Below are 13,039 nucleotides of genomic sequence, written 5' to 3'. Positions count from 1 at the left end.
TGCTAGCAATCTACGCTGCTACAAACCGTAAGTCAAACTGTTTCATTTTTTGCTATGGTACAGACATCCACCAGGACTGGCTGTGGACATGAAGCATGTAGGATATGTAACTGTTGCGTGCAATATATAATTGCAGTGGATCAACATGTTCATAATTTTATAATGAAGTGCCCATGAAACTGTTTTGAGGAGCAGTGCAGTTTTCTACAATATTTGCTGTTCATTATTTTGGATAATTAAGGTGCCCTTTGTGATTTATGAAACTTTACGTAACTACCGCCGATCACAATTATTTGGGAACAGTTTTAATGATGTTTGTCGTCAACTGAGAGTTTGTTAAAAGTATATGCCTCATTTTTGCTAGCAAAGAACTGGGACATTTGGTTTGGGAATTTATAAGCATTCTGAATAGCATTTCTTTTTTTGGAGTATACTTTTAATTAGGGATGGGAAAACCGATTCCCAATTTCATCGATACCTACCGATTCTACTTAAATAATCAATAATCGAGAATCGATGATAAAAGTCGATTCCCGCGTGTAGCAAAAAAAATTATTTCACAACATTGCAAATCTGTCAGATACAATTATTTAACGACTCTTTGAGTGGGGTTATGACTGAATAGACGCATATATAACAGTCATATTTCCCCAAATAAACAATATCTAAAACTTGGGTCGATGTTATACACAAGTCAAAGTACAAAAATTATTTATAAAAAAATTATCACTGCGTATTAGTAGGGGCCTGTTCTTTTCGCGATCGCGATTAGACGACGATAAACGCGAAATCACCGTAAAATACAGTTTTTACGCGAAATCGCCACAACACAGCGTTTTTCCACGAAATTTAGTATTAAAACGCGAAATCTCAATGTTTTTACGGGAAATTTAAATACTGGGTAAAAGATTTGTCTCGTCACTGGTAAACAAACACCGCAACATGGCCGCCATTGAACACTAATATTAAATGCACTAAAGCAAACAAAAGCTTACACACGCTCACGTTATAATATTAAACCCAAAAATATACTGTAAAAATACGCAAAACTACTGCGTTTATTTTCCTTTCCGGCATAATGTTTGGATAGATAAGACAAACAGGCGAAGTTTTAAAGTCCACGCACACCGCTCGGGGCACTGACGTCAGCTTGGAACAGCGACACCAAATAAATACAAAAGCAAGCAGATGATTGGGCAAACTGTGTTTGGAACAGCCTTACGTGAGTGGCCATACCACGTCAGCCGGGGGCACTGGCATATATTTGGAACAGTGTCGTAGTATCAAGCAGATTATCGCGCGAACCATACGGGGCAGCACAAGCCTTTTAAATCGCGCCAAAAAGCGGAAAAATGTAAACAAACATTCATTTTCGAATGGTGTGACGATGACAATAACAACGAATGAATTTGTGTTTCTTAAATGTAACTTAACGCTGAAATACCACAATCAAGTACAATACTTTCATTTGCTAGTTCTCTAGTTGTTGCTTAATTTTGTTACTGTTTCATTTCACATATTTTTTAGTTATTTTGTACCCTTCTCTAAGTTAGGCAAGTTGTATGAACGAAAATAATTTATACTGTTCAAGGAAAGCTTAATTTTTTTTTTATATAGTTTATTCCGTATTACAAAACAAATTTTAGATTAGTTTCACCCCTTTGACATATGAGCCATTAACTTCTAATGATGTAAACATTTATATGAGTTAATGTTAATAACTTAGTTGTGTACTCAAATTTGATAAATATGAATTTATGATGTATGCTACATCATATATGTATTGAAAGCTGAAAAAAAAAATGTTGCAAATATAATTTGAATTATTTAATATTAAGTTAACTAGGTGAGTATCGAGTATCGAGAATCGAAGGATTTTTTAAGGAATCGATAATCGGGTATCAGAATCGAAAATTTTGGAATCGTCCCATCCCTACTTTTAATATTTATATTTAAGTTATTGGTGTTAAATAATTGTTTCCCCCAGGTTAATATTAATAGTTAGCTTTTGTAAAAGTTCGAGTTTGTATTTTATAATCATTTTAGTTAATGTTGTGATATTATAAGGTCATACTTTTTTGTTAAACTTTTTTAGAGTAATCTCTCATTCAAATTGGTATCACAGCCATGTAGAAATGGTTATTGGTAAAGCCATTTATACTTTTTTTTCCCCTTTTGGTATTAATAGGCTTTTTCGTTTAGTTAAAATCTACTATTATTTATTGGTATCACTATTTCTGATTTATGTTTTCCTGAGATAGTTCCTTACTATTGTCCATAGATGAGTTCTTGCACAGTATCCTTTGACTGTTCTATCCCTAGCAGTCATGTTGAAGAGATGTTAAACTCAAATTATAAAAAAATACTGCAAAACTTAAAAAATTTTTAACCCTATAACTGAGTTTCATCTGTAGCACTAACAGCAGATTTTTTTTAAATGCAGGCCCACCTCTGGTTTTTCGGCTGACGGTGGTCATGTGTCAGAAATCATTAGCCAGGTTATTTCCATTGTGACGCCAACAGGATTTGCACCGGGCTGGCTCCTTTCCCCCTACAGCTTTAATCTTCCTCATCAGTATGGGCCATGTTGCTTGCCCTGATGTTCACTGCCTTCTCTGACGATCCAAATAGGCCAATTGATCACAGCCCACAAATCTGTGTGTTCATTCCAGTAGACTCAGGTGCTGAAGTTTTTTCCACAGCTTTCTCAAAGATGAATTTGTCTTTAACTATTGAGCCATGTTGCACACTAGTTGATTTTGTGACATGCATTCCAAATTCAAGAAGTTGCAATGAACTTTCTTAGTTCAAGCATAGAGACTGAAATGGGACTTGCCAATTTCATCACAGCATCCATGGACTTGGATATTAACTGTGTGTAGCAAGATCTGAAAATGGATTTTCACCATGACTTCTCCAGGACTCATAATTTTCCTCTGACCTAAATATGTAATGTATTTATAAAGAAAACATCCTAATTAAATTGTTTTGCTACAATAATTAGTCTTACAGATTATCCAATGTTGAGATGCAAATGTTTGTACAGCAACACATAAACCTGGAAAGTATGTGCAAAGTGATGTCTATTTACGCCATACTCCAAGCCACCATCACAGACAGCCTCACATGCCATAAAACATGACTATGATAGCTTAGTCAATAGGTTTGTGGTGGACTGATAGAGGACGAGTCTTTCTGTAACCATTTTATTTCAATCATCTAACATACATATAAGTATTTCCCTAACTATTCCTTCATTTTTTTTTTAATTTAAAATTTCCTGACCAATTCAGGTTTTCTTTTACACTAGAAACCTATGGGATCGTCCATTAATCACGTGAGGCTCGAAAGGGGGGGGGAGGGGGTTGGGAAAAATCACGAAATATCACAAGGGGGGAGGGGGGGGTGTAGAGAGATATCACGTGTATTTTTTTTTCGCCCGATTTCTACTAAACCGAAAAGCGATGCGTGACCTTGACTCGCCGTAGCCAGGCAACAATATCCCCGCCCGCCGCAACATGAACCACCCGGCTCGGCTTGCCAGTCGCTAGTAAGACTGTGATTTTGGCGCCGTATACATGCGTAAATCACATATAAGCCTTTTCTTTATTTTTTTTTATGCCAGTGAGAATAAACTTGCAACCTAAATGTGTGTCTGGACATTTTTATCACTGTGCTTAATTTTCCAGAATTAAATTAGATTATACCTATATTTAAAGATAATATTCCGAAATTTTTAAAAATATTTTGCACCAAAAAATACACGTGATTTATTGGGGGGGGGGGGGGGGGGGTTTGTCTGAAATCTAGGGGGGAGGGGGGGTTAAAAATTTGCTAAAAAAACATCACGTGATTAATGGACGACCCCTATCAGAAAACATGTCTTGGGTCTGTGGCCAATGATAATGCACTGTTGGTTTACACACATGCATCCTTTCTTAAACAATCTTACTCCACAATCTCACCCATCTACACAATTATTTCACTCGCCATCTTGGCATTGCCGTCAACTTCATGATTGATGGTTCTTAATATACAGCACGTTTTACGAGACCATCATTACACACACACACACACACACACTGCAAGAAGTTGCATCTTGATAAGTCGAACAAAAGTCTTTTATTACACTGCAGCCAACTTCAGTGAGAACCACCAATCGTGGAAAACATTAGTGTGCTCTGCTACATCACCTGTAATCTGATTGTGTTGCAGACTCACAAGATCATTAAGAAGGAAGACTCGGATGCAGAGATGTCGCCTGCAACATCACCATCTTCATCATCGAGCGACACGGACAGCGACACGCCTCTCAGCCACCGCCTGGAGAAACGGAAACAGAAGGAGCTGGCTTCATCGTGACTTTTAACCGTGTGTTGTGGAGCATCCTTCCACTTTTTGTCAAGTTCATCTTTTGTCTGTAAATGCTGAGGGAGTGTATGCAGTAGTCACCTGACCAGGAATATCGGGAAATGACTACTTTTTGCTGTCAAAAAGCTTAGAACCCTTGACTTTTTTAAAGCCACTGGAGAATTACGTGTTTGCCTTGTAATGTGGCCGAGCAAGTTGGATTCAGATCAGTTCAACAACTGCGTGCCCCGCCTAGAAACTGAATCACTTATGCCAATTTTTACCGTTGTTGTCGATTCCCTCACTTTGTGCACCTCTGGAATTGAGAGATGGAATTTCTGATGAAACACACTTGCACACTTTGGGGTTTTCTTTTCTTTTGTGCTTTTTACTGACAGTCTTCAGCCACAGTAGGTGACTGCAGTCACAACACAAGTTCATATATACAATGATAAAATATTGAAGTACAGTACACTCCCGATTATCTGCAAAATTAAGTGGCTGGGCCACCGCGGATAGTGAAAATCGCGAATGATTTGCAAAAGAGCCGAAAATGGGAAATAAAAAAGAAAAAATTAATTTCAAAGCAACCATACAACTAGAAACAAAGTGCGACAGAGACAAAATAGCAACGCATGCCAGCCTACTGCGTGAGTTCCGAGAAGGCCTGTGGCGTTTTACTGTATACTGCACATAATACACTCATCAGTAGAGTTCAAATTTGCTCACTTGTAATAAAATTAAGATTTACATATGTGCCGTATTTTTTCGTAGCATGCGCGGATCATCCGCCCACGGATAATAGGGAGTTCACTGTAACTCATTTGATGCAAAACTCTAATAAAATACGATATTCCCAGAATATAATACGCTGTTAAAGGGTGATGGAATTATTTTTCACCACTTTTTTTATTACTAAAATTTATGCTACATTCCTAGAGATTTGCATCTTTTAGAGAGTAAGCCATTACAGACACTCTGTTCATAGGTATCCCATTTCAACCATAGACATGGATTCTAGAACCACAATCAATGCTGAAGAAAATTTTTTTTATAATTATTTTAGAGAACATTAATCCCTGCCATTTTTCTAAATGTTTAGAAGGCAACGGCTCTCAAACTTATTTTTAAAACATCTGTATTTAAGATAGTATCTGAACCAGTGACCACAGAATTATAAGTCAAGGACACTGATGTACATACCATGAGTACCGGCTTTAGTGAAAAGTGTGACATCTGTGAACTAGAGTAAGTGAAAAATGTAATGTGAGTTATGTGCTTTGCTATGAACCTATATCTATGTTAATAAATAATTATTAATGTTTTCATTTTTGAGGCACCAAGTAAATGCTACTACATTTGTGTTCAGGATTAGTACAAGTATATAATGTATTTGAATTCAACATTTGATAGACTTAGTTTGATTAGTTTTAAAGATTGAATGAGATTATTTTCAAAAACCCTGAAAGACTCCTGGAAATTTAATATTGCCAGAGAGGAGAGTAGCCACCCTGAGTTAGGTGTTCCTAAAATATTTTGTGTGTGAGACATAGGAACACTAAAACAAATTTAATTAAATTATTTATGTATATAACTATTTTCCCTGTATCTATATGGTGTGGATGTTGCTTTTACAATGGATGTATGTTCTAAAACTCTTAATTTTAAAATTTAGTTTTACTCAGTTCTCTGGTGCCTAAAATGTGATTATCAGCCATGTGAAGAGTTGAGCCACACATTATGTTCTTCTTGCAAACAAGTGTGGTTGCATACTGTTATTTTTTTCTACACTTTGTTCCTCTTTACATTTGAGTACCTGTAGTGGACGTGAAGAGATACTAATCAATGTCTTTAGAATGGCATTTAAGCTCCAGACGTAATTTTTGCACTTTTTAAACACCAACAACCTTTTCACAAATTAAAAATAATATAACAAAGCACTGTGCCCTGGAAACCCAGGGTAAAATCTTTCACACTGCTGTATTTAGTTGTTTACACATTTGCGAAGCTATGGAGACTTGTGTCTAGTAATCAGTTTTCTGTATGAGTAGCACTTGGTTCTATTTATTACAACTAAATATCTTTTACAAGTTGGCACAAATCAGTTTATCCTTAAAGTCACACTTGCATTGGCTCAAAAATCAATTTTGGTTCAGTGATGATGATATTATTATTATGATTATTATTATTATTTATTACACAATTTTGCTGTTTTGAGATGCAGAAATGCTGAGCTGTATGTTATAATATTGAACTAGCTTGTAAATATTTAAAATGTTGCAATATTCCTCTTGAATTTTTATTTTATTTTATTGCATTATGCACACACATCAATTCATTTGAAAGGAAATTCATTGATCTGTTTAATTGTTTTGTTACCGTGCTTTGATTCAGTAATTAATATGTATTTTCCATGATTGACTTGTAGTAACGCAGTTTTAAACTTGTGATGGAATTTTTATAGTATTGGAAAATAAATGAGCCTACAGACATTTTTGCTCTTTAAGTTATTTAAAACACACAATTAATCTTTCCCTCAATATTGAACTAAAAGGCCAATGTTTCCACATAATAGTGATAGACTCTAGTGAGTGTTGTTTATTTGGTGCAGTTTAAATGAAGAAATTTGATTTGGTTTTTTCATGGTCATTTGTAATTACTCTGCGTATACCTTTAGTGAGAAATCTCTATTTCGGACCACTGCCATGTTTGGATTATCAATTATAAATGTGGTTTTAATTGGGAATACCAAAGAAAATCAATAAATATTAGAATGGTATTAAGTAAGTTCTAATAAGTAGCTCCATAGAAAGAAAAAAATACATATGAATGTTTATGTTTAAAGAAGCCTCTGTCCTTGATTTAGACCTCTTCTTTAAAAAATAATTTCTGAGCGAACTAAAAAAAATGGGTGCGTGTTCTTATGTATGAACTTTAGAAGTTATACTTACTTGGTGTAGTAAAATATTAACTTTAATTTTGCACACAAATAATAAATAGAAATAAAATAATAAAAGGACTGGAGTGATATTAAAAGTATGTTTGGTAAAGTATAAATTCAATCAAATTAAAACATTTAAACATAAGCTATCACAAAATTATTTCCTTGAACAAACTGTTTTCTTTACAATAAAAAATAAATACTATATGTAATTTTTACACCACTTCCTATTCAATCATGGATTTAGAAAACCATATATTTAACTATCCAAAAACAAAAACTAAGCACTTGAAAGTAAACAATCATTTAACACAAATTTTCATAACTCATAGAGAACACGTGCATAGATAGTAATTATTATAGAGTGTAACTATTATTTTTGCATTCGTTTCCTTTCTTCAGTATGTTAGTTCTAATTTTTCTAATCTCTGGTTCATCTAGAATGATCAAGTCAGACTCTACAATTAAACAACGTGCCAGCCGTGTCATAAGTTAACAGTTTCTCTTTAAAATCTAAAATATTGTGAATCTGCCTGCGTGTGAGTAGCAATTGGTACTTCATTGGAAGTTGCATTAAAATTGTAGCGATGAATTCTTAACGTAATTGCTGGAGCCTAGTAGTATAGATACCCGGCCTCGATGGCCGCAAAGAGGAAACAGCCAGAATCAACTGCAGTGACTCTGCGGCACCAGTTGCTGGACAAGAGTGAAAACTAAGGCAAGTGGCGAAAAAGCTATTGTCGCAGTCATCGGCGGCATCTTCTGCAGAGAAAGCTGGGCCTTAAGCAACTTTCATTATTATGTTATGAATATCTTCTATTCAAAACTTTGAAAGCAATATTTCTTTTTCAAAAACTTGACTGTTTCAGAACTCTTGAAATTAAGGTGCCATTGTAAACTGAACTTGAATGACAGACCATATGTCTTAAGCACCATGCATTTTTTTGTACATACGAATACGTATTACAATTTAAATTCTATTCATATGTAAATTAGCATATCAGAGCTTAACGTAAGTTTAAAGTCTCTTTACAGCAGCAATTTTATATGGTCTCTTTACTGCTGCAAGAACGGCAAAATTGAAGTTTTCAGGCGATAACGCCACAATGTTATTGCCAACAGTAAGGCTAAAAGTAACCAAATCAAAAAGCTTATTGATGCTGTGTCAAGAAAGAGCCAGTATAGTTAATATTTCCTGTGTTTCACATTTCTAACGATTGTGTTATCATTCCTCCTTTTAATTTCAGTGCCCTATGTGAAATAGGAACAGTACACTGGCAACTCGCAAACTAGTGGCCTTGTTCAGCACTGCCGAGTGGTTTATAAACCACAATAGGGAAAGTTTTTTTTTTTTTTTTTTTCAGTTATAACCCAATTCAGGATGAATGTATTGTCATTTCTTATAATCCCTACGTTGTAAGGAAGACAGTTGAGAAGATAGGAAGACTGTATTATTGGTTCACCATTCTCACCACCATTACACACAAACACCAGCAACCACAGTCACTAACAGGTTCACAAATGGATGTCCAACAGAAAATACAACATATTGCACCACTGTACTGACGTCCAAGTTAAATTCATGTCCATAAAATTCTAATGAATTTGTAATTTGTTAACTTCTTGTTTGAATTAAAATAATTTTGGTACTTGTTATATCTTTATTATATGACGTTGTAGTCACTGTTACAAAATACATCAATATGACACCATCTTACATCATGCACTTTCTAACTGTCATGGGTGCCAACTACCACACCCATAACACCTCCCCCTTTTTCATCACCTCAGGTTTCCTTATACATGTTACATGTTACCCTTCATACATTTGTTTCACTTTGACCCTCCTACCACTCCTGGTCACGTAATGGTCTTTGCTTCTGCTGTCTGGCAAGTCCCTACCGTTGTTTATTCCTGGATCATCACTTGTTACCCTCTCACTGTCATTATTAAATCCCTTAAAACCTTCTATGTCTGTATCAGTACTTCTTCTTCCACCCTGCACTGTAGGACTTGTTTGACCTCCTTCATCAATTTCTTGGTATGGCACCCAATCTATCTGTCTGTTTCCTCTGAACCGTGAAGGGCGCAAATGACACGTGTTTCTTCGGACCACTCTGCCACTCCTGTCTTTCCTGATGAGGTATGACCGTGGTTCACGGCTTCGTGAGATAACTACAGCTGGCTCCCAGACACTGTCACTTTCTATCTTCGTGACTACCCGCTCGCCTTCCTGAAATTTGACGTCTTTCTTCTGAGCTGACCTGTTGTAGTACTGCTTGAACTTAGCCTGCCTGGCTTGCAAGGCTTCATAGATCCCCTCTTGAACAACTGGTTGCAACATGGCTGTGGTTATGGGCATGGTGGTTCTAACACATCTACTGAATAAGATTTGTGCTGGAGATGCCTGCAGCCCAGTGATAGGGGTGTTATTATACTCACGCAGGAGGTCCCTGTGGTCAGTACCTTCTGATTTGCTCTTGCTTAGGATCTGTTTACTGATTCCCACAGCTTTTTCTGCCATCCCATTGCTTCTATGGTAGTGTGGACTACAAGTAGTTAGTGTGATGCCATATTTTTTGTAATACTGCTGGCACTCATAAGATTTGAAGGGTACATTATCTGAAATGAGGACTCTGGGAAACCCATGAACATTAAAGACATCTTGCATTGCATTTATGGTGCATACAGAAGATTTTGCAGCCAATGGTCGAATATCAATCCAGTGGGAATAGTAATCAATCAGTATCAGGAAAGCCTTCCCGGCTACTTCAAGGATATCTGTACCGACTTGGAAATATGGCAGTTTAGGAACTTCATGTGGTATAAGAGGTTCCCTGCACTTAGCCCTCTTAAATTTTTCACATATCCCGCACCTTGACACATGTTCCTCTATATCTTTCGCCATTCGGGGCCAATAGAATAATTGCCGTGCTCTAGCCTTAGTTTTCTCAACTGCCGAATGCCCTTCATGCACCAGGTGCAGGACATATTGCCGCAATGTATGGGGTACCACAATTTTGTGTCCAAGGAATATTATTCCATCTTCTATGTGTAGGTTATCTTGAACCTTGTAGTATTCACCATATTTCCCTAGCATCTTACTGGTATGGGGCCAGCCCTCCTGGTGCATTTTGGCCACCTTACAAAGGATGGAATCCTGCTTAGTTTCTCTTTGAAACGTCACTTTCCTACTGTCACTCATTGGTAAATGTGCACTCAACGAATGTACCACCTCCAACATTTCAGGATCATGTTCAGTCTCCAGGAGTGGCATTCTCGACATTGTATCAGCCAAGTGCAGATCTTTTCCCGGTACATAGTACACCTTCAGTGAGTACTTAAGGAGTTTGAGCCTGAGGCGCTGTAGTCTAGGGGAACCTATCTTCCCTATGTTTTTGTTCATAACTGCCACCAATGGCTTGTGGTCTGTTTGAACATTTACCGTCCGACCATAAACAAAGTCATGAAACTTTGTTGCTGCAAAGTATATGGCTAGAAGTTCCTTTTTGTTTGAGGGTGTTCTTAAATTAATTAGTGTCCTCGCTCTCTCTGGATCTACTTTCATACCTGCTGCAGAGAAAACATGGCCAATGTACTTAACTTCCATAGCTTTGTACTGAAGTTTATCCACATTAAATTTTATATTTCGAGCCCTAGCCCTTTCCACCACTCGTTGAACAGCTTCATCATGTTCTACCTCGGTGTTTCCCATACAGAGTAGATCATCAAAGTATATTACTGTGTTAGGTATGTCTGCAAAATTACTTTCAACCAGATGTTGAAAAAGTTCTGGTGCACTGGCTATTCCATAAGGTAGTCGCAGATATCGGTAGATCCCAAATGGGCTGGAAAAGCAACATTTCAGTGATGCCTCCTCCCCTAATTCAATTTGATGAAAACCTTCCCTTAGATCAAATACGGAGAAGTATTTTTTCCCTGCCAGCTGCTCACTGATGTCACTGAGTTTGGGAACCATGTGATAATGTCGTTTGATTTGTTTATTTAGGTCCGTTGGATCAAGGCACACTCTAAGCTTACCATTGGGTTTTTCAGTGACAACTAGGTTGCTTACCCATGCCCTGGCATCAACCTCATCAACCTTTTGAATAACCCCCTTTGTCTCTAGTCTATCAAGTTCAGCTTTGAGTGCCCCTCTCAAGGCCTGAGGTACTCGTCTAGGAGGGCAACATACAGGATCAGCTCCTACTTTAGTAATGATTTTACCTTCTTGAGGAAAGCAACCCAGGCCATGAAACACATCTTCATTTTGTCGCACAAAACTGTCTTTCGCCGTCCTGTTGTCAACAGAGTGCACCCGCTGCACTAAGTTCAGTTGTATGCATCCTGGTAACCCGAGCAATGGCACAACATCCAAGTCCACTACCATAAAGTCTATATAAGCTTCAGCTCTCGTAGCTTGGCAGTTCAAGGTTACTTTACCCACAGGTGTGATAACACCATCCAAAGTCTTTAATTTCACGTTCGTAGGCTCAACCCTAAACTGCTTGTCCACTTTTTTAAAAACCTGAAGTGGAAGTACACTAACCTGTGCGCCGGTGTCTAGCTTCACCATCATTTTTACGCCTTCAATGCTTACTTTTTCTTGCCACTCATTGGGGTAGGAAGCACTACTGCTGTCTCTGTGGCTTTTTATGCGACCCCTAATATCAACAGGACATACACTGACACTATCACAATAAAGACTCTCTTGCGAGCTGGATAATTCAATTCGCTCCACAACTTGTACCTTACGAACTCTACATGACCTTGCAAAGTGATTCAGGACTCCGCATTTAGCACATTTCTTTCCATATGCTGGGCATGCTTTGGGTCCGTGCACTGACTGGCATCGCCTGCACTGAAATTCTCCCTTTGTTTCCCCATCTTTCACCGGCCTCTGACGCTGTTCACTTGAGCTTTTACTAACCGCACTAATTAAAACAGTGTCAGACTCACTATCACCATTCTTGCTGTGTATTAGATGTGCTTGTTGCTTGCTCTGCTCACACGCTCTGCAATGTGCTGCCGCTTTTTCCAATGTGAGGTTATCAACTCGTAGTAAAGCTTCTTGGACGGCCTTGTCTAGTACACCATGAACTATACGATCCCGCAGCATCTTGTTTTCCGCACTCTCACCGGTGGTGTTATTATAATTACAGTTCTTCACGAGATGTCGTAGGGCAGTGAAAAAATGCTCAAAGCTTTCCCCTTCTTCTTGGCACCTCTGAGCAAACACATATCGTTCAAAGACCTCATTGATCCTGGGTCGGACGTACCTTTCTATGGCCTGCTTCCACTTAACATAACTTTTCTTATCCTCTTCCACCATGTCAACAGTTTGCAAAATGCGAGAGGAATCACTGCCCATGATGTTTCGCAAAAGTGAAATTTTAACCTTGTCTGGGGCATTGTCTTGTCCAGTACTCACAAGGTAGTCTTCAAATTCTGACTCCCAAAACTTCCAGTCCGCGTATGCATTTTTGCTATGTAAGTCCAAATCAGGTGGCAACTTAACTCCGCCACCCACGGCCATTGTTTACATACGAATATTTTACTTAGCACCTACTTTCACTGTGGTTACTGGCCCGGTCTTGTTACTTAGTATAATCATTTAAGGTAAACACAAAATCCTGTCGACTGCGCCATGTTATATCTTTATTATATGACGTTGTAGTCACTGTTACAAAATACATCAATATGACACCATCTTACATCATGCACTTTCTAACTGTCATGGGTGCCAAC

At 37.7% G+C, this 13,039-nt stretch overlaps 2 protein-coding genes across 5 annotated transcripts in view; one reads left to right on the top strand and one right to left on the bottom strand.

The window, feature by feature from the left end:
• Positions 1-6,842, top strand: part of LOC134534809 (zinc finger protein 266-like) — a 23,873-nt gene extending 17,031 nt beyond the window's left edge. For all 4 annotated transcript variants that reach the window (XM_063373417.1, XM_063373408.1, XM_063373427.1 and 1 more), the window contains exon 6: positions 4,216-6,842. In XM_063373417.1, coding sequence (XP_063229487.1) covers positions 4,216-4,362 — 147 coding nt within the window. In that variant the 3' untranslated portion in view covers positions 4,363-6,842. The remainder of the gene's footprint in view (positions 1-4,215) is intronic.
• LOC134534803 (uncharacterized) lies at positions 3,880-13,039 on the bottom strand. The gene is made up of 2 exons (XM_063373396.1): positions 11,519-13,039; positions 3,880-4,323 (listed from the first exon to the last, which is right to left on the bottom strand). The coding sequence occupies exons 1-2, from the start codon at positions 12,825-12,827 to the stop codon at positions 4,313-4,315; spliced, it is 1,320 nt and encodes a 439-aa protein (XP_063229466.1). The 5' UTR covers positions 12,828-13,039; the 3' UTR covers positions 3,880-4,312.

Source organism: Bacillus rossius, chromosome 1 (assembly GCF_032445375.1).
Source record: "Bacillus rossius redtenbacheri isolate Brsri chromosome 1, Brsri_v3, whole genome shotgun sequence".
NCBI classification, from domain to species: Eukaryota; Metazoa; Arthropoda; class Insecta; order Phasmatodea; family Bacillidae; genus Bacillus; species Bacillus rossius.
This window is presented reverse-complemented; position numbering and strand designations above follow the sequence as displayed.

Excerpts from the sequence above, each read along its gene's own strand:
- LOC134534803 (XM_063373396.1), bottom strand. The coding sequence starts at position 12,827 with ATGGCCGTGGGTGGCGGAGTTAAGTTGCCACCTGATTTGGACTTACAT.